The sequence below is a fragment of the Egretta garzetta genome, unplaced genomic scaffold (genome assembly GCF_000687185.1).
Source record: "Egretta garzetta isolate BGI_Z169 unplaced genomic scaffold, ASM68718v1 scaffold268, whole genome shotgun sequence".
NCBI classification, from domain to species: Eukaryota; Metazoa; Chordata; class Aves; order Pelecaniformes; family Ardeidae; genus Egretta; species Egretta garzetta.
The window spans coordinates 808,973-833,840 of record NW_009260600.1 but is presented as its reverse complement, the minus strand read 5'-3'; the positions used below and the strand labels follow the sequence as shown (position 1 = coordinate 833,840).

At 36.8% G+C, this 24,868-nt stretch overlaps 1 protein-coding gene across 5 annotated transcripts in view; it reads right to left on the bottom strand.

The window, feature by feature from the left end:
• The window catches only part of LRCH1 (leucine rich repeats and calponin homology domain containing 1), a 68,826-nt gene that overhangs the window by 2,290 nt on the left and 41,668 nt on the right, over positions 1-24,868 (bottom strand). For 3 of the 5 annotated variants that reach the window (XR_004842764.1, XR_004842763.1, XR_004842762.1), the window contains 4 exons: positions 23,349-23,458; positions 17,578-17,715; positions 15,956-16,033; positions 7,831-8,088 (listed from right to left, as the gene is read on the bottom strand). Coding sequence is in view for 2 of the 5 variants with exons in the window: in XM_035900333.1 (XP_035756226.1) it covers positions 12,816-12,839; positions 15,956-16,033; positions 17,578-17,715; positions 23,349-23,458 (350 nt within the window). In the remaining 3 variants the exon portion in view is untranslated. Of the gene's footprint in view, positions 1-7,830; positions 8,089-11,620; positions 12,840-15,955; positions 16,034-17,577; positions 17,716-23,348; positions 23,459-24,868 lie in introns of those variants that run through there. The other 2 variants (XM_035900333.1, XM_035900334.1) reach the window with 2 other exon arrangements.

Genomic DNA, 24,868 nt, shown 5'->3' with positions numbered 1-24,868 from the left:
ATTGATTGTATCTCCAATTTAAATGTCACTTCTCTCTTCAACCTCTCTTCTCACGACACATTTGGGCCAGCTCTAGCCAGTTCCCTGACCCCTATGAACCCTCAAAACTAAACAGAATATTCAGGATGATGGAACTGGAACCGGTACATACAAGAACAATTAATACAGTTTTTATCACGTTATGCGCCTATGTTGAACTGCTTTTATCTACTTCTGCCATTGTCCAGCCTTTGCTCAGGAATCCTCCTCCAGCGGGCCCATAGCTCCATCAGAGTGGTACCAGTATGAAACAGCTGCTCCAATTTTTTTTGGTGTTTATGCCTTTGTTAATGAATATTTCCTTTATGCACAAGCAACACTTTGCGTGCTTAAATTTTTTGTGAAGTTCCTCATGCTCCACTCCAGCCTCCAGGAGAGAAAAACTGCAAAATGTACTTATTAACTACTGAACCGAAAAAGGGAGATCCAAACTTTATTCACAATCATGGCATCCGATACTGATAACTGTAATTTACCTGCATTTTATGTTTACATTTTATATTTACTACTTAAGATATTTTAATATTTATTATTTTATGTTCAAAAGATTTTTTTTTAAACTTAATTTGTGGTTTGTTTGGTGGGGTTTTTATTTTGTTTTTTTTTTTTTTTTTTTTTTTTAAGGTTTGCAGTTATAGCCCAGAACACCAAACAAATCCCGTGGATTCCTTCTGCACACACAGATCCAAGAAACAATTTCAAATGGGTAATTTTCAAGGAGCTTGGCTGCGTGGCTCTGCAAAAAAGGAAACACCTACATTTCTCCACATGGAAGATGCTGCAACATTCTGGCCATCTGCTAACGCTGGGTTTCCACTCCCATTGTGGACTTTGTGGATTCTGATTCACATTGACCAAACAGCTGCAGCAAATTTTTATATCTATCTATCTATCTAATATATATAAAAGATATATATAAAAATATATTTTACGATGCAAACTCCTAAATTGATACCCGATTAGCACCAGAGCTATAAAAGAAGGTACAGATAGCGATATCAAATAAAAGGGGAAAAAAACCCCAACCCCCAAAATATTTCTACTTCAAATGCATTTTTTTTACTAAAAACATTTTGTCAATCTAATGTCTTGGGACACAGCTCATATAAAAATCTACACCTTACAGCACTCTCAGAACTATTCTGTCCTGCTGTCTTGCTAGGAATTTTGCCATTGTTTATAAGTGCATTTTCACTAAAAGCATAAAGGAGTGCATGCCCCATTTCATATAAAACCCCCATCCAATATAATTTTTCTCCTTTTAAAGACAATGCATTATCTAATTCTTTAAATACAGTATAGTAATCCAGTTTGCATACAGCAACCTCTCTCCCCCTGCTGTATTACAAGATGCATACTCAAATAAGGAATGCTATTAAGGAGGTCTATAAAAACCAGGACTGTACAACTGTGTTCTAGGAGCGAGGTGTTTCACAGCATGGCACTTCTTTGTATTGTACATCATTCTTCGTTCTGCAATTGATGGCCTTCTCTTATTAAGCAGAAGGTGGAACTTGGTTAATATTTTATAACTCTGCAGTTACAACATGTGGCTGCAATGAGCTTTCTAGAACTGACAACGAGACCTATGCCGTCTCCTAAAAGTGACAAACTTCATCTTAATGTGTCATGAATCAATTCCCTTATCTAAGCCCTAATTGCTACCTTCAAAGCTTTGTAAATGGCCTTCATTGACCCCACCTCATGTACTTTTCAAATCCTAGCTTCAGAGTAATATATTTAACTCTTCTTGGAATAAGGAAAATCAAATCCTGCCACGGATGGAATCCAGAGCGCACTGATCACCAGCTCAGCTTTCTGCACAGAGCAGTTACCTCGGGCACTGATCACCAGCTCAGCTTTCTGCACAGAGCAGTTACCTTGGGCCAAGACCCCGGGCATCTCAGTGCTTACGTTCAGCCCCTGTCCCAGCAGCACAGTCCATATTCCATTCCTCACCCTCTAACCCACTACAGTTGCTGTCTGAAAACCACTGACAGTTGAGATGTGAAGCTGCAAGCCATGAAGATTTCAAAACTTTTCTTGAATCCTAGCATTTTGAGACAACAGGCCTGACCAACCAAGAGAAGAACTCACCCCTGACTCTGAGGAGGTTCAACCCTCACTCGCTTCTCCCCACCTTTGTTCAGATTTCTGTCCCTTTTACATTAGCATCAAACCTGTAACGCTTCAATATAGTAGTAGGAATCGCCTCTCCAAAGACACCCCTATTGAAACCATCACTGAACAAAACCCAGAAAGACAGACAGAAGAACCAGCTACTGATTCTCAAGACCAGTCTAAAAAATCTTTAAAAGCAATTGCACCACTCCACTCATAGCAGCATGAATATATCTACTACAGAAATGAAGATCTAAATTTTTAATGTATTTTTTTTTCTCCCTAAGAACAGAGGAACTTTTAATTACTTGTCACAAGCAAACCGATTTCTACAGGCACACAGCCATTAAGAATGGCTAAAGGTGTTTTCCAAACTCCTCATGAAGCAAAAGAACTCCTTCGGATGGGAAAAAGAAAACCTACCACAAAAAGGAGGCAGCAGCCAGGAGGCCGAGTCACAAACCAACACAAAAGGACAGTGCGACGGGTGTACCCACAAACAGACAACACATGCACGTGCTTGCCAGAGCAAGCTTCTAATCCTGGAACAAAATGTCCAACTTAGACGGTGTAGAAGAAAACCAGGAATAGACAGGGACACTGATCCCACAGGGATCTGTGACACGCTACACATACAGATCTATTTTCTTTGACATCAGATGACATCAAAGTCAAGACAACTGCTTGAACTGGTTTATGCTAGGGTAAGCAACTTGGCAATTCAGAGACAGTATTTATCAAAAAAGTAATTCTTGCCATTATATCATATGGGCAAGTAGTGAAATGACTGTGTCTTAACAACAGCAGGGCCCAACTGTTATTTGTTAGCAAAAATACAGAGAAATGGAATTCTACAGTTTGGCCTTGCCTTTCTCTTTCTTCCTTTAATTTGTAGAATACGATCATTCAGATCTACAGGGGAAAAATAAAATAGTCATAAAACAATGAAATACTGGAACGTGTAGGTTTCCAAATTAAAAAAAATAAATCCATGTAATGCCCATCATTTAATGTTTGGAGCCAACTACTCTGATATGGAAAATCACTAAAAGAAACACCAGGGCCTTACATTTAAGCAAACTTATGTCAAATATACAAAACCTTGAAATTTTGTTAGGCCAAGTTTTCTTTCTAAAGAGCTTAAAAAACTATAGCAAATATTTACTTTTTCACATATCTAAGGCAATTTGAAATTACATCTTTTTATATGTATTTTCCATATCCACTATTACTGTTGGTGTCTGTATGCGTCCAGATGCCCTGAAGTTACCATTTGAAGTACAAAAGAAAAGAGTGGAAGATAAAAAAGCACAGTAATTGAGGCTATGGGTATATTTCATAATGTTTTTCTTTTAATTTCCCATGAAAACACTGGTATGTTTTGTAAAGTATACACTTCTGTCCAGATTTGACGAAGCAAAAAAGAAAAACCCCAGACCTTCAATACTGCAGCTGTAATTCTGTATTTGGAGTCTTAGCCAGTTAGGTTTCTAAATACGTGCATCTTCTGAACATGTAATAAATTGCAAATATTTACAAAACTGTATTTGCAGATAGTGGGCTTCAGACCCCTCTACAAATTCTGGCCTTGAGCCGTAAAATTATAAAATTAGACCATATATTTTGCCCAAATGCCTCACAGTTTCATTCTGATGTGCTAAGAAAACAGTGACCTGAAACTGCAAGGAACAAAAATACAGACAGACACACATGGAACAGTAAGAGAAAATGTATACTTACAGGGGAAATATCAATTATACCATAACTTTATACACTGAATTCTGAGAGATGAAGTGAAGGAATGAGAGTGTTTTGTATCATCGAAGTAGCATGGGTCATTACCTTGAAGTATTTTTATACTGCTCTTTCTGCATAATGCAGCTTATGTGCTAGAAATGAAGGAAATGGCAAAGGTTCACAAAACCTGCTCTACCCTTTTTTCTAAGCCTGCGTATATGACTGCTTTCATTTTTTTTGTAACAGGAGTAAAATGCCAAGAATAATTCTTTTTGTGAAACACAATTACGTGGCAATAATTTGGAAAATTATCAATGTCTGTGGAGTCCAGAAAACTGGACTGATTATTTGCTCGGGTCTAATTCAATCCCCATTCACAATAAGCAGAGCCTTTCAGAAATTAGGAACACCATGGGATCCATACACAGCTTTCCGTTGTAAAAGTTTGTTAATATACACTGGAAGAAAGGGGCATCTGAAGGACTACTACACTGCACTTGAAAACATTTATCTATTTTCTGGCTCAAGGAAAAAGCAAGCCAAACCCTCACATCAAAATGCCCCTTGTAATCCAGTTCAAACACATTTTACCTGCACGCATATGAAATTAATTCATTACAGTTTGTATTTATTATTTTACTGCAGCAGGGATGACAGGACTTCCACAGTGCAGACTGAAGAAGACCGATTTATGAAGAAATCACAGTTTGAAAATCTCTGATGACCACTGCAATGGAAAAAACTGATGGGGAAACAAATGGAGGAGCAAATATAATTCATGTTATCAATGAATATGTGGGTGAACTACAGCGTACATTGCTTTTAAACCCGAGGTCATCAACTTAATCACATGACTGGCTGTGAGCAGTAAGTACCAACTGCATATAACTGAATGTTTCAATATTGGGATCTCCTCAGAGGTCAAGAACCACCAGTCAGTTGAACTGTTAAGTTTCCCAAGTACTAAAGCCACAGGAACAGCAGCACAGAAACAGGACTCTGAATTTAGCAGAGAACTCATTAGAGTAATGCGCTACATACACATTTTAGCTTCCACCTTCCCATTTAGTGGGAGAACTACTGGCTTCAGGGATGGGCAGACAGGTGTTTTTCACATTTGCATTATGTTTGAAATATATTTTGAGAAGCTTACTGTATTCACACTTAGAGAAATGTAAGGCTACGTTTTACTATTCCTTTCCCTGTAAGATTTATGTATATTTGAAGTATTATCAATAACACCCATGAAAACATACAAAACCAGTTAAGCTTCGTGTATGGTAGTAAGGCTGTGCTTGTCGTGAAGTGAGTACTGTCATCTTTCACAGCCTGGTTCAAAATGGCTTCAACTTCACAACTACAAGGAAGTGCTTATAACATTACATTTTAATTCCTGTATATCGTCATAGTTGAGAACAGTGAGGAAATGTACTCTAAATAACTAAAAGACAACTCTGTTTGCATGGTAAGCATACGTAAAGTTAAAACTTTCGACAAGTTTGAGAGTTACGTATCCTTATCGCTAGGTTACTTTTTGGTTGGTCTCCATCGGCACAACTCAACAACTGAACAATATTTGCATTTCTAACCCAGTGTCTAGTCTGATGAAACACTCAAAACCACTTGAAGACATGAACTTCCATTTCTGCACGCTGGAAACACAAAACACACTGATCTACTACTTCTCTTACCTCCCTCCCAAAGCTACTGGCTACAGTGGATAATCAAACATAACATGAGACAAGGAGACAAATGTGCACTACAGGATGGTAGCAACAATTTTCACCACCTGATTTTCTAATTTCAAAAAATGGTAAAATATACTTATACACATAGATCATTACTACATAAGGAGTGCACAACACAAAGCATTGACAGGAGACCTGCTTACCACTTCCGGCAGCAGGAGTAAAATCCCAACCCTAGAGAAGACATCACCAACACTGGATTATAAAGAATCATACAATTAATGGATTCTGAACTGATTCAAGCTTTATGTCACTTTCTCAGGTTCACTACAAAAGCAACATTGTTAAAACAAGACAACCAAAATCAGGACGGAGAGCTGCTGAAAGCGGAAGCTTAAATGTCAAGCTCTGACTGAGCAAGCAAGCATCCACTGTCGTCATCACTGAAACTAGGCACACAGTTACGAGACAAGCCTGTGCAGGATGAGGGCACAACTCTATAGCTACACACCCAAATAACTAGTACCTTTTCCTCAAGTATAAAGAATCTAAGAAGCACTCACTGAACTCATGCCCGGTCACAGAAGACACTCTTTAAAATAAAGAGTTGTTATATGTATGCACTGGGAGCTGCTAGACACTAAACCCTTTAAAAAATTTGGATTTATGCATCATCTGAAATTAATTTTCCATCTTAAAATACATATCTAATTATACATTTAATTCTTTTTCTATATGTATGCATATATATAAGCCATAGAAACCAGGAACAGAACTGCATTTATAAGTTTTTTAATAAAATTTTGCAAGTATCTATGGAATGGGGATGTTTATAGTATAGCACTAAGTCATAACCATATGGCCAGAATAAATCAGTAACATACAAGTGCTTATGCTAGTTATCCTCTAAAAGTCTATAGATCATTTTTAATATACTAGGCAGTGAGAAATGAATGTAGTTATTTCACAGCCATGAAACTGAGGTCCTTTGGTTAGCTAGCCTGAGACTGAATTACTAATTCGGTCAACAGCATCTAGACCAATATTATAACATCAATATAGGTTTATATTCAAGGTTTTATATTTTTCAATCAATTTTCATTAGTATATTTCATGTTTATAAGGGATAAACTGAAAAAACACCTCTCTTATTCAAGTTTTACAATAGATGAACAGAACACAGAACTGGAAGGGCAATGGAGGTCACCAGTCCAGCAACTCTAACCGTAGGCAGAGTTCAAACGTACCAACATGCCTCTTGGCTAATCTTTGTCTAATCTATTCTTTAAAACCTCCTAGGATGGAAAATCTAGAGTCTTCCTAGATGATTTATTTTCCTAGCTATCTTGTCTTTGTTACATTTATTACACAAACAAACAAAACCTGCATTTTCACAGGTGATGAAACAGACAAGATAGTGATGTGACTTGCTTGACGTCACACATAAGAATGGCAGATACAGGAATCTAACAGCTTATTCTCAAACTGTCTTATTGTATCACACTGTACTCCACGTTCTTCATCCTGAAACATTCTGAAGTCCCTGGCATATTATGGGTTACTCATACGCACTACTAATTTACAGTCATCTTCGGGGTGTAACATAGCAAGTGTTTAAAAGCAGTTCAACACTGCTTTGTGCAACAGAAGAAAAAGATTATTCTATGGAATCTGGAGGAAAACAAAATGTAAGTAGGAAAACATAACTACTCCAGTAAGGAATTTAATTGGAACAGTAGAGACGACCAACAGTCTTTAAAGTTACAGCACTCTTGTAATCTAAAGGATTAAAAAAATAACAGCAGTTTGAAAGAGTTCTCCAAGTGCTCTTAACACAATGTATGTTGAGATAACTGACACCAACTCAGACAATACTATCATCTGTTGAAGTGCCACCTCGGTTGCTTCAATACCTGCAGCATTCTTGGATTTCCACAAAAAGTAAGAGGCTCAGTTCTGGTTAGCTTGTGATACACATCTAGTCTACACCCAAAAGTGGGATAAGAGTAGCTTCACTGCTTTAACACAGTTAGTGTGTAGTCTAGGCAACTTAAAAGAAAACAAACTATAAATAAAGAGGTACATAAGTTCTTAAACTAGACCTGGAGGGGGGAGAAGAGATGGGGCTTGCCTTCAAGATGCTACTCCCTCTCTCCACTATTTCAAGAGATTAATAAAGCTATTACAAGGAAGGGAAGCAAGGGAAAGGGAGAAGTTTGCAAGACAAAGGAAGGAAATTAAGTACCTGTAATTTGTCAGAGACAAAGCAGAAAGTTTGTGTGCACATGCGAACAGGTTATGCTGTTAGCACATTCCAGTGATAAGTTATATACATCAAGACTATAAAAAGTATGTGGAAAAGACAAAAGCCTATTAGATCCCAGGAGCGAAAGGTAGAAGTTGATTGTGGGGTTTTCTCCCCGAGGGCGAGCAGAGTGTCAACAGTCTTTCGAATGTGACGAATATCCGACTGCAGGATGTCATACGGAGAGCAGAGGTCAGCCTATCCCGAAGGGCAGCCATTAGAACAGAAAAAAACAGTGCATAAAATTAAAAATACAAAAATAGAAAGATATTGATAAATAAATTATCACAGTATTCTAGCATAAACATGTAGGAATAGTTTCTTCCTAATATTGCCTCGCTAGACACCCCAGCTTTCTTATATTTCCTCTAGTTACTCAAGCTATCATATAATATCAGAATCTTAAGATAGAAGACCTCAGTCCTTCAAATCCCTCCAAAATTATGCCCAGATTCACAAGGGTGAGGAGGTGCATGTGATCCACTTATTCTAATGAGATCTGCACACGTGGGCCTTATTCAAATGCTTAAATGGAACCAGTTGTAAAATCTAACTTATACAATAGCGAACAGTGGGTTAGAAAGCTGTTAAAAGCACAAGCAGCAGCAATATGAAGTCTCAAGAAAAAGTACTTAAAGAAACTGTTAGAAGTATGCAAAATTCTCTAATATAATACATAATCTAAAACTTGGTATACAAATATCATCTTAAACGATACCCTGGGATGGAAACTGAAAAAGTCAATGTAGCACTAATCATACTTAATTTTAATAAAGTTTCTAAACTTAAGAATTTGACACTAAATTCCTTAGGAGGTTAGATTCCCACACTTTTTTGGAAAGTATCAATGACTTCACATAGCAATTTACTCTAGACTAGCTATACAAAATGAAGCGTAATACGTAATAATAATTAATACCAATATGCACACACAAAATTTAACATTATAATCAAATAAAGCAAGGACTAGAACTTTCAAAACGCAACCAAAGATATACCATTTTACATTGCAAATGAGGCCTTACTATCAAAGATGGTGAATATTTATGGAATAAAATTATAGGAAGTAGGAAAGCGATCCCCTGTTTCAGAGGAACACTATATTTCTTTAGTAGCTTTTCAGTTTCACTTGCTTAATGAACTGACAGCGCGCCCAACAAATGAAGACATGGAAGTTCAGATGTCTCTTTTCTGTTACTGTAGAGTTTCAAGGTCTAGCTGGCAATAAATTAAACTTCAAAATATTGAAAAGGCCCCTCTATCCTGAAAAGTGACTACTGAAACTGCAGGTCAGAACTATTACTCATACACAAAGAAAAAAGTGACACTTTTTTTTTTTTTCCTTTTTGTTTTTTGCTTACCATGCCTGGTTCTAGCTTTAACAGGAGTTAAAAGCTGCAAAATTTTAAATTTGTTACTTAGGCCAGCAGATGCACAGAGGGGGAAAAAACACCCTGCCTAGCAACAACACTGTCATTTTTACAGTAATTTTCCAGCATTTTTTCAACTCAAAATTCTAGTGCAATAATAAACTTCAGTGCAATTGTATTTGGCTTTTTCTAAAGGATGAAGACTTACAGACAGAACAAAACATGCTGATCTTATTTAAAAATGGGATATGACTAGTACTGCATTCAAGAACATCTATACCCACAAGCTGCTTACCAGAAAAACTAGTTTTAGGACAAACTACTCACTCATGACAATCAACTAAGTAATAGATTGTGCTTTTACCAAAGACACCAATAAACCCCCAGCAAATGCTGGATTAATTTTAAAATTGCATACAAGACTTAATTTGTACTTGTTGCAAATCTATCACAAAAATGAATATTTAAGATACATAAATTAAATTTATGTTTAAAAAAATTGACAGAACTTTAAAACAAGGACTTTTAAATAATTTTTGTCCACCACCACACCACCCTCCCAACAGTCCCTACTGCAGTCAAATGGAGAATGAAGAACTTGCTAACCAGAGATTTGGACACTAAGCAGTATATAGGAGAAGCCAAAGAGTACAAAACCAGCCAACACATGCAGAAGAGACTTCCTACAGGAACTGCCATGCTGTGCTTTAGTGAAAATCAGCAAAACCTAGGGAAGGCTGAGAAATGTCTGATCATTTCTGATTATTTTTTGTGTTCTGTGACAATGGATAATTTGATGTTACATTAACACTTTCGTAAGCAAAATGTTTATATTGCGTGTGTATTTTAAACTTCTGTAATGTAACTCTAGATAAAAAAAAAATATATATAGCTTTTCAGTAATGGTGAACATATTTCCACTGAAGTTACCAGAATTTTTACACATGCTGTGAAATGAAAATACCAAACTAAAACTTGACATCGCGAAATAGTGAAAAAGTACATGACCCCCACCCAAAGCATCAAAGACAACCGACCAGCCACCATCCATCACAAGCACCACCCTTCTCATTTAGGAGACTGAAGTTATTACTAGTAAGAACTAAAAAGATACTTAATACTACATTTATGGATTGACTTGTTATGTCTATGAAGCTAGGCAACTAAATCATACAGCTGCCAAAGTCATGCACGCAGAATAAACACAGTAAGACAGAAGTGGAACGACAAAAGCATAACCAGCTGTTTGTGTGCACCAACCACTCTCATTCTACATGCTCCTGCAGTGACTGTGAAAATGGAGAGCATTTCAAAGCCAACCTCCTCAGATTTTGACTCTGGTAAAAAAAAGTCAAGAGTAAGTTTGCAGAAGTGCATTAAAGAATGAAATCTGTAGTGGATACGCACTATACTCAAAACATAAATGAAAGGAACCTCAGAATTGTGCTTTCAGTACTCTGACAGCATACTGAGCTGCTTAACTCCATACTGTAGGCCACATAGTGTACTTTACCGAGCCCAGAACGGAAGGGTGGGGAAAGGAGCCATACCTGATAAAACTTACTGCAACTTCATGGATGTCTCATGATGAAACTATGGAGAAGTAACTGATTATGTGAATTGATCAGAAAACAAGCATAAGTGGTAATGAAAATATACCTTGCATTAAACTGAGAAACAGGATTACCAGTTGAACAACTAATAGGTAGATAGAAGATAAAACACTTGACACTGCTTGGTTGCTTCTTTTACTTTGTTCTGCCAGTCTTAGCATACAAAAGCCTCCTGGGTTTTTTTTCCTGTTTGTTTTGCTTAATTTGCAATTCCTACACTACCAAAAACCACACTGATTTTTAGAATAATTCTGGCTGACACTGCAACATAGTTTTCAGAGGAGGTGGTGAGACGCAGTAATAGCTCCCGTTTGCAGGACTTGAGAGTCACAGGAAGGGGCACAGCTAAGCCTTTTGTAATCTGAATCTTCCTATGATGACCTGAGAGGCCATTTCTTACCACCACACTCCTTTCTGTTCAGCGTGTGTACACCAAGTAGCTGAATGAAAATTTGAGAGACATGGCAGAAGTCTCTTATTCCCACCTGAGAAATAACTTGTGCCACTAAATAGTGCTGCACAACTGCTGACATGCTGGAACACAGAAACTCAATAAAACCTGCTGTAACAACTGGCTGTGAAAGACTTCATTTTATCACTATCTTTTAGCAACAAAAATTACCATTGTAGTATTAATCATGATAATTTAAGTCCATCTTTTTTTCAAGCTATATGAAGACTGACCAAGTGTGTGTGCGTATGTGGGGAAAGTCTTTCTTTCCTTTTTTTTTTTAGTAACAACTTTACCGAATTTGTCTAACCTGAGGAGACCCCATTAAGGGCCAAAAGATGCTCAAGTACCTAAACTGTTAAGATATTACATTACTGTAAGTTACAGATAATAAAGATTAATTTGTGTCTTTGTAAAAAGATAATTTCTGCATTTTGGCTCACAAACACTGAAAATACTTTGTTCAATTTCTTTTTTGACAAAATGTTTCAAAGGTCCTACTTCTGATATGCCATATTTGTTCATAATTGAGAACTAGAAGAAATGCAGACCAAAACTTGTAACTTTTGCCTTTCAAATAACATATTGCATTTACAGCTTTGTTTTGGTCTAAATCTCACTTGTAATAAAGTATCATTCAACCCACCACAAATCAGGTATTTTTTCCTTTTGACAGGAACATTTGTTAACATTACTGAAAGTACAGAAGAAAAAATGCTCTCTAATATGGATTACCTTAATTAACTTATTGATTTGCAGGTTAAAATGGGAAAGTCTACTACTTTGCTACTAGTACGAATACTGATTCTAATGTGGTAACTGATAAGTTGAAGAAATGTATATGAATAGTTTTGTCTTTATTAAAACACACAGTGTTACTGGGTTTATGACAGAGCAGTTGAAACCAAAATACTTCCATAACTTTACATACATAGTCATATGATAATAATTCAGACTCTTCTGATCATTTTTAATACCTCTGGGATGAGATGTCACCAAGAAGAGTAAAACTGCGTTAGAACTGGTACATTTGACACTTTGGAGGCCACACTTACACACAGTGAGAAATAAATAAAAAAACCCAAAACCTCTTTTTTTTTTAAACCCAGAAAGTGTGAGAGGGTGGGTGCAATATAGGCAGACTGGGTAAGCAGTATAGGGGGTGTCATTAGTGGGTTCGTATGACATTAACAAACTACTGCAGTGAATGGCGCCATCCAAGTACTGCACGTCGTTCTGAAAAATGCAGCAGGACAGGCACCCCTGACTTACCACACATCTACTGCCCCTTGCTTATTCAATCTGTATCAACCAAAAAGCAGGGCTGTTTGTCATTCTGTCACTGTTACAGAGGAGATTAAGCAATTGGACAGTTTTCAGTTTACAGTGTAAAATAAAGTTGTTTTTGTACTTTTCTAAGTGACAAAGATCGCACCTTTTCTGTCATACCTCCTGAGGGGCACAGCAGACATTTTCTGAATCTTCAGGCTTTCAGACGCTCACCTGCTGCCGTCCCTTTCTCACATCAAACAAAAATTTTGTTTTGTCTCAAAAAAACATAATTTACAAAGATCATTAATAAGGCTCTACAGGAAAAGTTAGTGGCAAAACTGGACACAAGCTGATTGTCCTACCATTCTCACACTTTGCTAGCCTACCGGTGCAGTAAGAGCCTTGCTATTTAGTTTCTTATTAAAGGATCAGAACCATATGCTTAAAACATCCCTTTTGCATATGATCCAGCACATCCCTTCTGCATATGATCAGGAGCAGCATATGGCCATTCACAGAAAGTGATTTCAACATGTCACCCATTGTACTGAAGTTCTCATCTGGCAGGTAATGGCTTTCAGAATCATCTACATACCAGGTCATTATGAAAAGATGCTCATGTTCCTGAATTTTGTATTTGTGATTCTTTGGTTAAGATGCCAACTCCTGATACTTATTATGACACATTTGGATATCATAGAAATCATAGAATCATAGAATGTTTTGGGTTGGAAGGGACCAATTGCATTTTTCTACACTTGGATGAAGTTTCCCAGGATCATTCTGGGGAAAGCAATTTTGACCCAAGAATTGAATGTTGAAAACCACAGAAGTAAGAGACCATGCACCTCAGCATGACACAGTAACTGCTTAACTGTTTTCCTGTTTTCATTTTACACGATTTGACAGGAAATTGCTCTAAACCTGTGGATTTCGGGAAATAGCATGTACTCTATTCCATTCCATAAATAACTGAAAACAAACCAACAGGAACTATGACAATTTTAAATCCTTAAAAAAACCCATGCAGCAGAATTGCAAGGTAATTCTCAGGAACTAAACATGAACATAAATATCACAGAAAAGCCCAGTAACTATGGGTATTAGGATCCATAAGTGGAACCTATCACTTTCCCATAAGATGCTTGTTTTAAAAAAAGGAAATAATTCACTACATTCCTTTTACTGGCTTGTCCAGAGGTAGTTAGGCAATGTACAACTCATCAACCCAAAGCAGCATTAAACACACCATCTGCAGTTCTTTAAAAACTTTGACAGTTACCTGCCATACTTGCTATCCTACAGCTTTGTATTCCTAATACACGTCCCTCCAAAATGCAACAAAGTTCTATCATCTACCACCTAGTTCTGCAACATAATATATAGCAAACATATACATTTGCAAATTGCCGATAGCTAATCAAAAAAGAATATCCTCAGAGTACTTAAATCTACTGTAAGTTTACAATTGCAAGCTGTTCATTTAATGTTTAAGTGAATGAGTTTTTCCCCTCAAAAGAAGTTAATGCTTATTTAGATTCGTAAGGACGGTTAGTTTATAAATCAGATTGGTAAGATCTGGTCTTGTGTTTAATGCTCTGTGCAGCACTGCAAATATACACTTTAATAAATTACAAAAAAAAAAAAAATCTAAAGAATTCTACACTAATTTCAATGGAAGCTTAAAGAGGAGGGGTGATAAGTATATAAAAAGAACTATTGATAGAGAACAAAATGGTATTTTTCCAGAAAGCTTACTTCTAGAAATCCAAAATTAAAAAAAAAAAACCACCCTCAGAGTAAAGGCTTAGCTTACCCATCTGTAAAATGGCACTGCAAAGATCTTTATAAATTTTTCCAGCTTACTTCCATTTCTGAAAGATCTCTTGACAACAATGAAAACAGCTCTTGGCCTTTTCTTTCCCAATGGGCTGTATCTCAAAAAACCTGACTTGTCTTCTAATTCACTGAAAAATTTATGATGTGTCTTAAGACAATGAATTTTGGAGCAGCTTAAGAACCACTCCATGTCTATAAGCCCACAGTACTCAGATTTTGATCTTCTCTGAAGTAAAATTTTACCTCTAATATGAAATCAATCTAGTATAATAAATTACATAATTACAAGAACTAAATCATCCATTACAACTTAGAGGGCCAGCCCATAACACTCAGGGGGGTGTCTCGAATTACATTTATGATGAACCATTCATTGGAGTTGTAAAATAAAAGTCTCCCCCTCAAAATTCCTATAAATAGCAAAAATGAACTGTTAACTTTTGCTGTCCTCCAAATCAAGTGCTAAAATATAAATAAAATATATAGAATACAAATTGGAATTCTTTCCCAGTGTGAAATTTTTGCATTACCATCTGCTCCCCAAGGGTGTGGTGGAGGAGATACAAAAAAGTATTTTCTTTGAGCATTCTTGAAACACATACTAAAAAGAACTCAGTCTTAATTATATTGTCATATGTAGGCACGACACAGGGAAAATACATCGTGCAGTTTTCATGGTTTTAGATTAAAAAGAAATTGTATAACACTTTTACCTCCTTTGAGGGTCATGTATTTGAAATTAACTTTCTCTTAATAGGTACTTCTAGACCATAAGGGAATCTTTGAAATATTCCCAATGAAACTCCAGAATTCATTACATTAGTTATAAATATATTTTTCCTTATTAATATGAGAATAAATTACATGATGAATGCTGCCATTCTTAAATGAAAAACAGAAAACACCAAGCACTGCAATTGCCTTATTTCCAACTTCTGAAATAGTTATATCTACATTATAGAACAGTCTTACTCATATGTACATTCCATACTTAACACACAAGGGTTTTCTTCAGATCACTGCAGAAGTGTTTCAGTACAAGAGACGAGTGTGTTATTAGTCACTTTTACAGTGCATACTATACAGTACTTAATATTGTAAAAAAAGGAAAATCAATAATTAAAAAGAATGAAGTCTAAAAGCACTAGGTAAAAAAGTACTAGGTATTCTAAAAGCACTAGGTAAAAATACAGTTATGTTGTATAACGAAAAAACCCAGACTTTTGCCTAATTACATATTACCTAATTACCATATACCTTATTTATTTTCCATGGCAAAGATAAGAAGGTATTGGGGATAGTATCAAATTATTAATTTAAGTCAGAAGTTGAAATTCTTAAGTGCTATGACACTTTAAATGCACTAAAGTAGTATTAAATCACATTATTTAAATAAAATTTTAAATAATATGTCTTTATGGCTGAAAAACTGTAGTTCATAAAGTTATGAATTACTTTAAAGCTGAAGGATATGTTTTGCATTTCTGATCATCTAGAAGTGACAGACTTAATTAAATTACCTCTGGTATCCCCAGTTTTCTACATGCATCCAGAAAGTTTTCCACATTTCTCCTGCATTTGGCCATGCTAAGTTTAGGCTGTAAAAACAAGAAGAAATAAAGAAGTCAATAACATTCATTCAGTCAATAAATTAATCTATTGCATTGTTCTTGTACTGATGCACCATTTCCATATTTCTTCTGAAAACAATACATAAAATTCTGCTCAACTTTTTTTCCTACCACTCTAAAAACATCTTGCTTACAAATACAATCTGAGTAAGTAAGTTGTGGATGCCATGTACTTTTACTTAGTTATTAAAGTCATCAGCACACTTAGATCTCTACTTGTTCGCATCCAGCTTGTGAGGTTCTAAAACTGTCCTCTTACAATGATCCATGATAGACAACATTGATTTTCTGAATAGGAAGTAAACTGATGAAGAATTTCAGCATACAGACTGTAATTAACAGGCTCTTAGTTTCAAAATATTCTATGTACTCACAAATGTATAGTAACTATACACAATTTTCATGTCTCTGAAGAAGAAATTTCCCATTACTGTAGAACTCAGGACTACTCACCAAATAGTTACAGAAATATGATGTTACAAAAAATCCCCAACTCCTCACTATTTTACTTTTTTAATGCAAGATGTAAACCAATGGTAATTGCTGAATATCCACTTAAACCAAGAACTCACTATAGTAGCAGGGACTGTAAAGAACCAATTTTCTATGCTAAAGTAATTTGAAAGCTGTTTCAAGCAAGAGATCATCATCAATATAAAGTTGAAACAAAATGAAAATGGATTTAAAATATTTGCTTTTTGTTACAGAAAACACCACAAGATTTTTTTTTCTTAAAAGCAAATAAACAAAAAACCCAAACCCAGCAACAAAACTTGAGGTTTTGCCCCAGAAATTCAAGTTTGCATATCTCGGCAATATCATATTTTTACCAAAGACAGAAGTAATTTGAAACCAAGCAACAGTAAAAGAAACTCCAACTAGACCATCTGAGAAAATGTCTTTTTCTTAACATCTGTTTTCTTGGAGGTTCTTATAGATTGGCTCCAAAATCCACATGCTGTTCTCAGAATCGAATATCTAACTCTAAAAACATACAAAACCTCTTCAGAACCAGACTGGTATCAGAAATCTGGAACAAAGATCTGACCAAGAAAAATATATCAATAAACAGAAAATACCAAGTTTCAAGCAATGCACACACAGCGGTTATATAGATTTTATGTCCTGAAATCTTCAGGTCCTTAGGTTTGGCAAGCCAATATTAAACCACTACAGCACATGTTTCTATTCCATTCTGTCTGCACGGAAAAGGAATAATTTCTATATTTAACACAATAGGAAGAATATCATCCTGTAAGTGCTGCTTTAAGTGCTTTAGTTACATGACATCTGCTAAACCAGACATTGCTAAAGTTAACATCTTATTTCTTCAACCAACAAACAAGGGGCTAAAGAACATCTGAATTTGTAGTAATGTGAAAGTTGCCCCTAACAGCAAAGAACATTCATTGAACAGCAACCTGGTTTATGTAACCAATCATTTGGCAATAAAAATAATTTTTTAAACATTGCCTCCCACAGCCCAATGTAAGAAGAAACATTCGACTTACTACTGCGGGTGAGGGTACATGAATACTTCCTACAGACCGAGGACGAACATGATTTACTAAATGGCAGAGAACTACACCATCCATCAGAGCGGACCCCAAGTCTTCAGGCAAACAAATCTTTAGTCGTGTTTCAATGTTCTGCAAATGAAGAATACACACACACTTTAATATAAGAAATGGATGAAGGGAAAAAAATGGGGGAAAAAATATCCTGACCATCTCCCATACTGTAGACACGTAGCCAGTTTTGGAGTTTTGGTTTACCAAGAAACACTACCTTTATATAACTGATTCTTTGAAAACTAAAAACCAACCCCCTCTATCCTATGTTGGTCACTGAATTATGTAAGCTTCTTTAAAAGAACTCAACACTTCAAATGCTGCTGTCACAACGTGCATTTATTTTTATACATACATATAAACCCACATATGCATGCAATTAGCCACGCAATTGCACTACATGCGGCTCCTTCCTTTCACCATTTCCTCAAGTCTTCTACCTATGCATCTCAAATTTTCTTTATCTTTAGCACTTTGAATCAAAACTACATTATGTCAATCACTGTACAAGCAGAGAGTAAAAGGCAATCTTCCCCTAGCAGCCTAAAAATTACTTAGGAAGCATTAGAGTGATCAGAAAGACAGGTAAGGCAAGGTAAAACATTCTGATTTAAAAGAGAATTTCTGGATACCTGTTAAGTAAAACTGATGGCTCATTGAAAAGAATTTGGTATTGCAAAATAAAATACTTTGAAGATTTTGGACCAAGTTGGTATCCCAGGTCTGTGGATTTGCCAGCTTTGAGCGGGAAAAGATCAGTAACAACTGGATAGAATTTTACAGGGGCGTTCCCCTCCAAAAGCTCATTACAGCATTACAACTAAGAGTGAATGTACACCCCACAAGAGAATTCCTGGCAAGGGGTAGACAGGAAACCCAGATCAAGTTGTGCTGGCACTGTGGCTCAGAAAATGAGACCCTCTCCCATATCATTGGGTACTGCCCAGCAGTACAAGATGCAAGGATTAAAAGGCATAACCAATTGTGTGAACTATTGATGGAGGAGGCAAAAAAGAAAGAATGGGTTGTATTCCAAGAACCGCTGTTGAAAGGCAAACAAAACGAATTATACAAGCCAGACTTGGCCTTCGTTAAAGGAAACCAAGCTTTGGTAGTAGATGTAATAGTGAGATACAGGAGTAAGTTAACTTCTATGGCAGACACAGAGGCAGAGAAGGTCAAGAAATACTAACGTTTAAAAGATCAAGTACAAGATCTGACTAATGCTAATACCATCAAATTTACGGGATTTCCTCTTAGTGCACACAGCAAATGGCACCAAGGTAATTATGAATTATTGAAAGAATTTGGACACTCTGGTTCCCGACAAGATAAGGTTGCCCATTGGCTATCAAACAGGGCATTGTTTTTATCAATAGACATCATACGTATAAGTGCTAAGTAAAGCGTGGACTGTTGTAAGATCATAATTGTTAATTGATTGTAGTTGTATTATTGACCGATTATAAATAAACTGATTCTTTCCTCTTCTCTATTCCAGGCAATGGGAACTGGACCCCAATGTGGATGGTGCTTGTGGCGACAAAATCTTGGGCAAATCAGGGATAGGTAGGGTATGGTAGTATGTAGGGACATACAGACTTGGTTTCATGACACGTCATCCCCAAATTCTCTTGCCAAAGTTAAGTGCCATTAACCACCAGTTTTTGCCAAGCTGAATGGGACACCTTTACTTAACCCAGAAAAGGAACATGTATAATTTTATGTATGTTCAATAAATAGCCTAAAAATTACTTAGGAAGCACTAGAGTGACCAGAAAGATAGGTAAGCCAAGGCAAAACATTCAGATTTAAAAGAGAATTTTTGGACACTTGTTAAGTAAAACTGTCACCTCATTGAAAATAATTTGGTATTGCAAAATAAAATACTTTGGAAATATTGGAGAATTTTCCAGGAAGAAGCCCTACAGTAAGATTATTACATATTATGAGTTTCCTGTATTGTGCTCCAATCTTGAAAACATTCCAACACTATGCTTAGAGATAACTCTTAGATTAACTCTCAGAGGTAATTACCTCCATTATCTTAAAATAGGTATTTCTTATTCCTAGTTGAACCTCCTTAATGTCATTATTCTCTATTAATACATTACCTCGATCTATGCTGGGTGTTTTAGATGAAAACAGATTATTCTCTTTAGAAGCAAAGCAGAGTGTAGGTTGGAACGGATTTCTGAAGGTCACCTGGTCTAACAAATTTGAAATGAGATCAGAGCCTTGGTTCGTTAAGTTCTGGATATTTGCAAGGAAGGAGATTCCACGGCATCTCCAGGCAACCTTGTTCAGTGCTTCACCACCCTTATTGCAAAGAATTTTCTCTTTATAAGCTACTTGACATTTCTTTCTCTGCCATTTGTGCCACCGCCCCTCACTCCTTCACTGTGCATCTTTGAAAAGACTGGCTTTATCTTCTCTATTACTACCCTTCAGGCAGCTGAGGACAGTCATAGGATATTCTCAGCACTCTTTTCTCCAAGCAAAAGAAATCCAGCTCTTAGCTTCTTCCTCATACATACTTTGTTTGGGTGCCCTCACCATGAAGTAGCTTCACAGAATCACAGAATCACAGAATCGTAAGGGTTGGAAGGGACCTCAGGAGATCATCTAGTCCAACCCCCCTGCTAAAGCAGGCTCACCTAGAGCATGCTACACAGGACTTCATCCAGGCGGGCTTTGAATATCTCCAGAGAAGGAGACTCCACAACCTCCCTGGGCAGCCTGTTCCAGTGCTCTGCCACCCTCAGAGTGAAGAAGTTCTTCCTCATATTCAACTGAAACCTCTTATGTTTCAGTTTGCATCCATTGCCCCTAGTCCTGTCGCTGGACACCACTGCAAACAGACTGCTTCCGTCCTCTTGACTTCCACCCTTAAGATATTTGTATGTGTTGATGAGATCCTGAACTCACTCTGGGGTTTCATTATATTTTCCCAGTTTCTCCTTTACTAGACACACTACTCAAGTACTCACATGTATGGTCTCACAACTGCCAAACGAGGCAGTACATCACGTGTATTAATATGTTTTGCTTTCACCTTGCATTATTTCATGCATTAGAAAATATTTTTGGTATATGAGATATATACAGAAAGTTATATATTAATTTATACATTTTGAGACCTTTTCCCAAATCTGTTACAAACACGTTTATAGAAGTTAATGAATTAAAAATTCCTTCTCTTAAAAAACTTATTTGCCTGTTGGGAGACTACACAGTACAGATCAGGGTGCGTCTTTTTTTTTTTTTTTTTATGAGCACAGCGCACCCACAACACTATTTCCATGCCAGTTCATTGTTTCAGACTAGATTTAATTAAAATTGAAGACTTCAAGAAGTCTATAAATTCTCTTTCAGTTTTGTCACCACTGAAGGACTGTTCTCTTTCGGAATCAACCATACTACAGCAGCAGACAATTTGTTCCACTTAGCATGTCACAACTACTGAGAGTTTACCCTTTGAGTGACAACAATCAACCAGTATTTCTTACTAGACTCTATTGTTCAATAATAAGTGTCAAATCACTCTTGAAATGTATACACGGATGTATACAAAACCAAATAGTTGCAATGGAGGAAAAATAAGTATGTCTCTGAAGAAAAAGTTTTATGAAATGAAACAATTTCTGTAAAAACACACCATTCTAAAGAAAAGGGGGGGAACATATGGGAGAAACACCAATGTTCTCACAATATACAGCTGAGGTAAAGCGGTTGAGCTAAATGTAACTGTGCATTTAGATTTCTAAATAAGGAACCTGAGTACTGTTGGTCCTCCTTGTTTAGTGCCCAACTTGGTTAAGGCTGCAGGTTCTGTGGAGTCTCACTGAAGTCTAACATACCATGAAACAATTCAAAAGCAAAATATACTAACAAATATGTTTATTCAGTAAGTATGAACTTAATGACTTACATGTTCTGGCCTATTTTCCTGTACAGTACATAATGAGATGGTCTGGAGGTTGCTTCTGTCACCAAAGGACCCAGTATACCAGAGTAAACTTTATTAATTAGAAAAATCCCACTATGTGCTTCCAAACAGGGCCAATCTTCTAGCTTCTGTCATCACTCCTTGGCTTGTAATCAAATTTCTCACAAGAGACAACAGAACTTTCATTTCAGGACACAATAATTCAGGGTGCGGGCAAAGAAGGATAGTGCATGGAGCTGATGGTCAACAACACATTAAGCCAGTATTACTGGTAATACCTAATACTAACACAATATAGAAAGATCCCTATTAAGTCTCCATGATCACGCCTAATATGGTGAATAACCTTGTTCTACTTTTCACTGTGAGGATTAGCTCAACTAATGCACAAGGCAGGAACCTCAAGGACGTTATTTTTAGGAACAATTACTTGCCGACTTGCTACATACTTGTGGTAATTCTAAAAAGAAACGCAAAAAGCTGCATTGATGCTGCTGACTAGACTACTCTCAGAAGGACCACATCTGGCTGCGGTTTATTACGGCTGCTTCCATTTTCTTCTGCATTACCAGTAATTCTGTCTCATCCAATTCCTGCATCTTGTCCTTTTGGCACCATCCAAGTTTAGAATTGGTAATATACTACATTCAACTACGCTGACTCTTCAGCTAGATCTGTTCTGTTCAAAAATTCAGCAAGACAAACTAAGATCAATCCAGACTTAAAGCAGGTGAGGGCCTGAGGTAAGAGAGTGAATGTCTAAAAGTCCTCATACTTTTACATTAAACCACCTGCCTTTTGAACACTACTTGGTAAGGAGAAAAAAGTGAATCCTCTTGCTTTAAGATTAAATAATACAAGACATGTTATTTAAAATAAATGAGTAATTTTTGAATTAGTCATTCCATAAAACTAATGATGTTAAGAACAAATAATCTTGTAATTCGGTTGTGATATCAAATTCACCTACCACACTTTCAGGATTTGCACTGGCCAATAGGAGTGCAATGATACCATCTCTTCTGTTGGTAACATGACATAACAGGAAACCTTGACAGGTTCAGGCTCACAACGTTCCATGTGGCAAAAGCATTTTCTTTTTTTTTTTGACACAAATCGGTGTCATACAAACAGCACTACCTAGGTATTAGCTGTGTAACACAGACCCTATGCAACCACACATGCAGCAATTTTTGCATCAGGCTATAGCTTCTATACTCAAAACAAAGTATCAGGAAATTATCTGTATGTTCAGATCTTCAAGTGATGAAATATTAATTTCATTTCCAAGAACGTTGTTTCAAGCATTAGTTATCTGCTTTAAAAAAAAAGTTTCTAACTTCATTTTTAATTAATAATTAATAGATTTCATTATGCCTTTTACTTGCTAGAATGAACTTCTCCTGCTGTTAGGAAATAGTTTCTAGACCTCTCTACCTCTTAAGTGATCACTTCAATCTTTCTGATGAAATTAAATAAATTCTTAATTCCACCAGTGCAAGGCATGCTGTTTAACTGTATGTCATTCAGGTAACTCCCATGATTATTTCCCATTTTTACAAAACCCTTCCTGAAATACAGACATCTAATGAAGCACTTCAGGAACAGTCTCATCAGTGTGATTTGGAGAAGTAATATTGCCTCATTTAACCTTTTTAATGTTCTCCTACTTAGACAATTTTCCCAAAGAAAAATTAAAAAAAAAATACATTCCATTAGCACAAATTAATTCTACCAACAAATGAATTCTACCAACACATACCTCACGTAGCTGTTCCACAAGCTCTCTCTCTTCTCTCATCTGCTCCATTTTCCTTCGAATTGTAAATTGTGGGTCTATTGATTCCAAATTTCTTTGTGGTCTTAAGAACACTATAGTTTTAAAAAAGACAGATTTTAGTTTAAAAACAAACACCTTGATTTATTAATTTCTAAATGAAGCAAAATCCTTAGACATTGACTCCAGCAAAAACTATTAGATAATTCCTCTGTCCTCAGGAGGACAGAAAAATCTGATCTTGCATTACAATCTAAAATGGATATTTTCTGGATATTGTTCTGAATGGCATCAAGAGCCATCAGTGGAGCGGGTAATTTTTCAACCAAATCCTAATCTGAACAGGCAAGTTTTGTCAGTTGATTAAGGACCAGCACTGTCCCTTATCAATTCTGATCTGTACAAGACTTTCTGTCTAACATGGCAGGAAACACCTCTTATTAAGTAGAACTCTCTCCTACAAGATGCCAAATTGTGTAACAAGCTGTGACGAGCATCCTCCTACACAGGACAAACTGCTTGCTAGATAAGGTTATACTAAAAAAACCCCACCACCCACCAAAGAGTAATGTAGGCAGGCTTAGCCATTCAGTAAGTACCAGTATCAGTACAGGCTGGGGGAAGAAAGGATCGAGAGCAGCCCTGCCAAGAGGGACTTGGGGGTGCTGGTGGATGAAAAGCTGGACATGAGCCGGCAATGTGCGCTGGCAGCCCAGAAGGCCAACCGTACTCTGGGCTGCATCAGGAGAAGCGTGGCCAGCAGGTCGAGGGAGGTGATTCTGCCCCTCTACTCTGCTCTGGTGAGACCTCACCTGGAGTACTGCATCCAGCTCTGGAGCCCTCAGGGGGCCTATAGGAAAGATGGGGACAATCTTTTTAGTAGGGCCAGCTGTGACAGGACAAGGGGTAATGGTTTTAAACTAAACCAGGGTAGGTTTAGACTGGATATAAGGAAGAAATTCTTTACAATGAGGGTGGTGAAACACTGGAACAGGTTGCCCAGAGAGGTAGTGGAGGCCCCATGCCTGGAAACATTCAAGGCCAGGTTGGACGGGGCTCTGAGCAACCTGATCTAGTTAGCGGTGTCCCTGCTCCTGCAGGGGGGTTGGACTAGATGACCTCTAGGGGTCCCTTCCAACCCAAAACATTCTATGATTCTATGATTCTACATTAGAAAGTCATATTGCAAATGTAGCATTGCACAAACTCTTTGCAGTACTCCCTCCCACCAATCCTGTATCACTTTGCCCACATATGTGAAAGAATTACATGAAATCTCTGCATATATGCACCTCTACACTTCCTTTTTTTGTGATCAATGACTGTTTTGAATGGTTTGGAAGAACAAGACAACATACACTCAAAATGCAACTGTCACCTGTTTGACACTCAAATTATAGGCCAGCTGATTATTATGGAAAATGACACTGCTTAAAAGAAAAAAAAGTGTTTTGTATTATTACTTTCCTGCCTCTCTCCTGAATGCAACAGGAAACCCTAAGTAT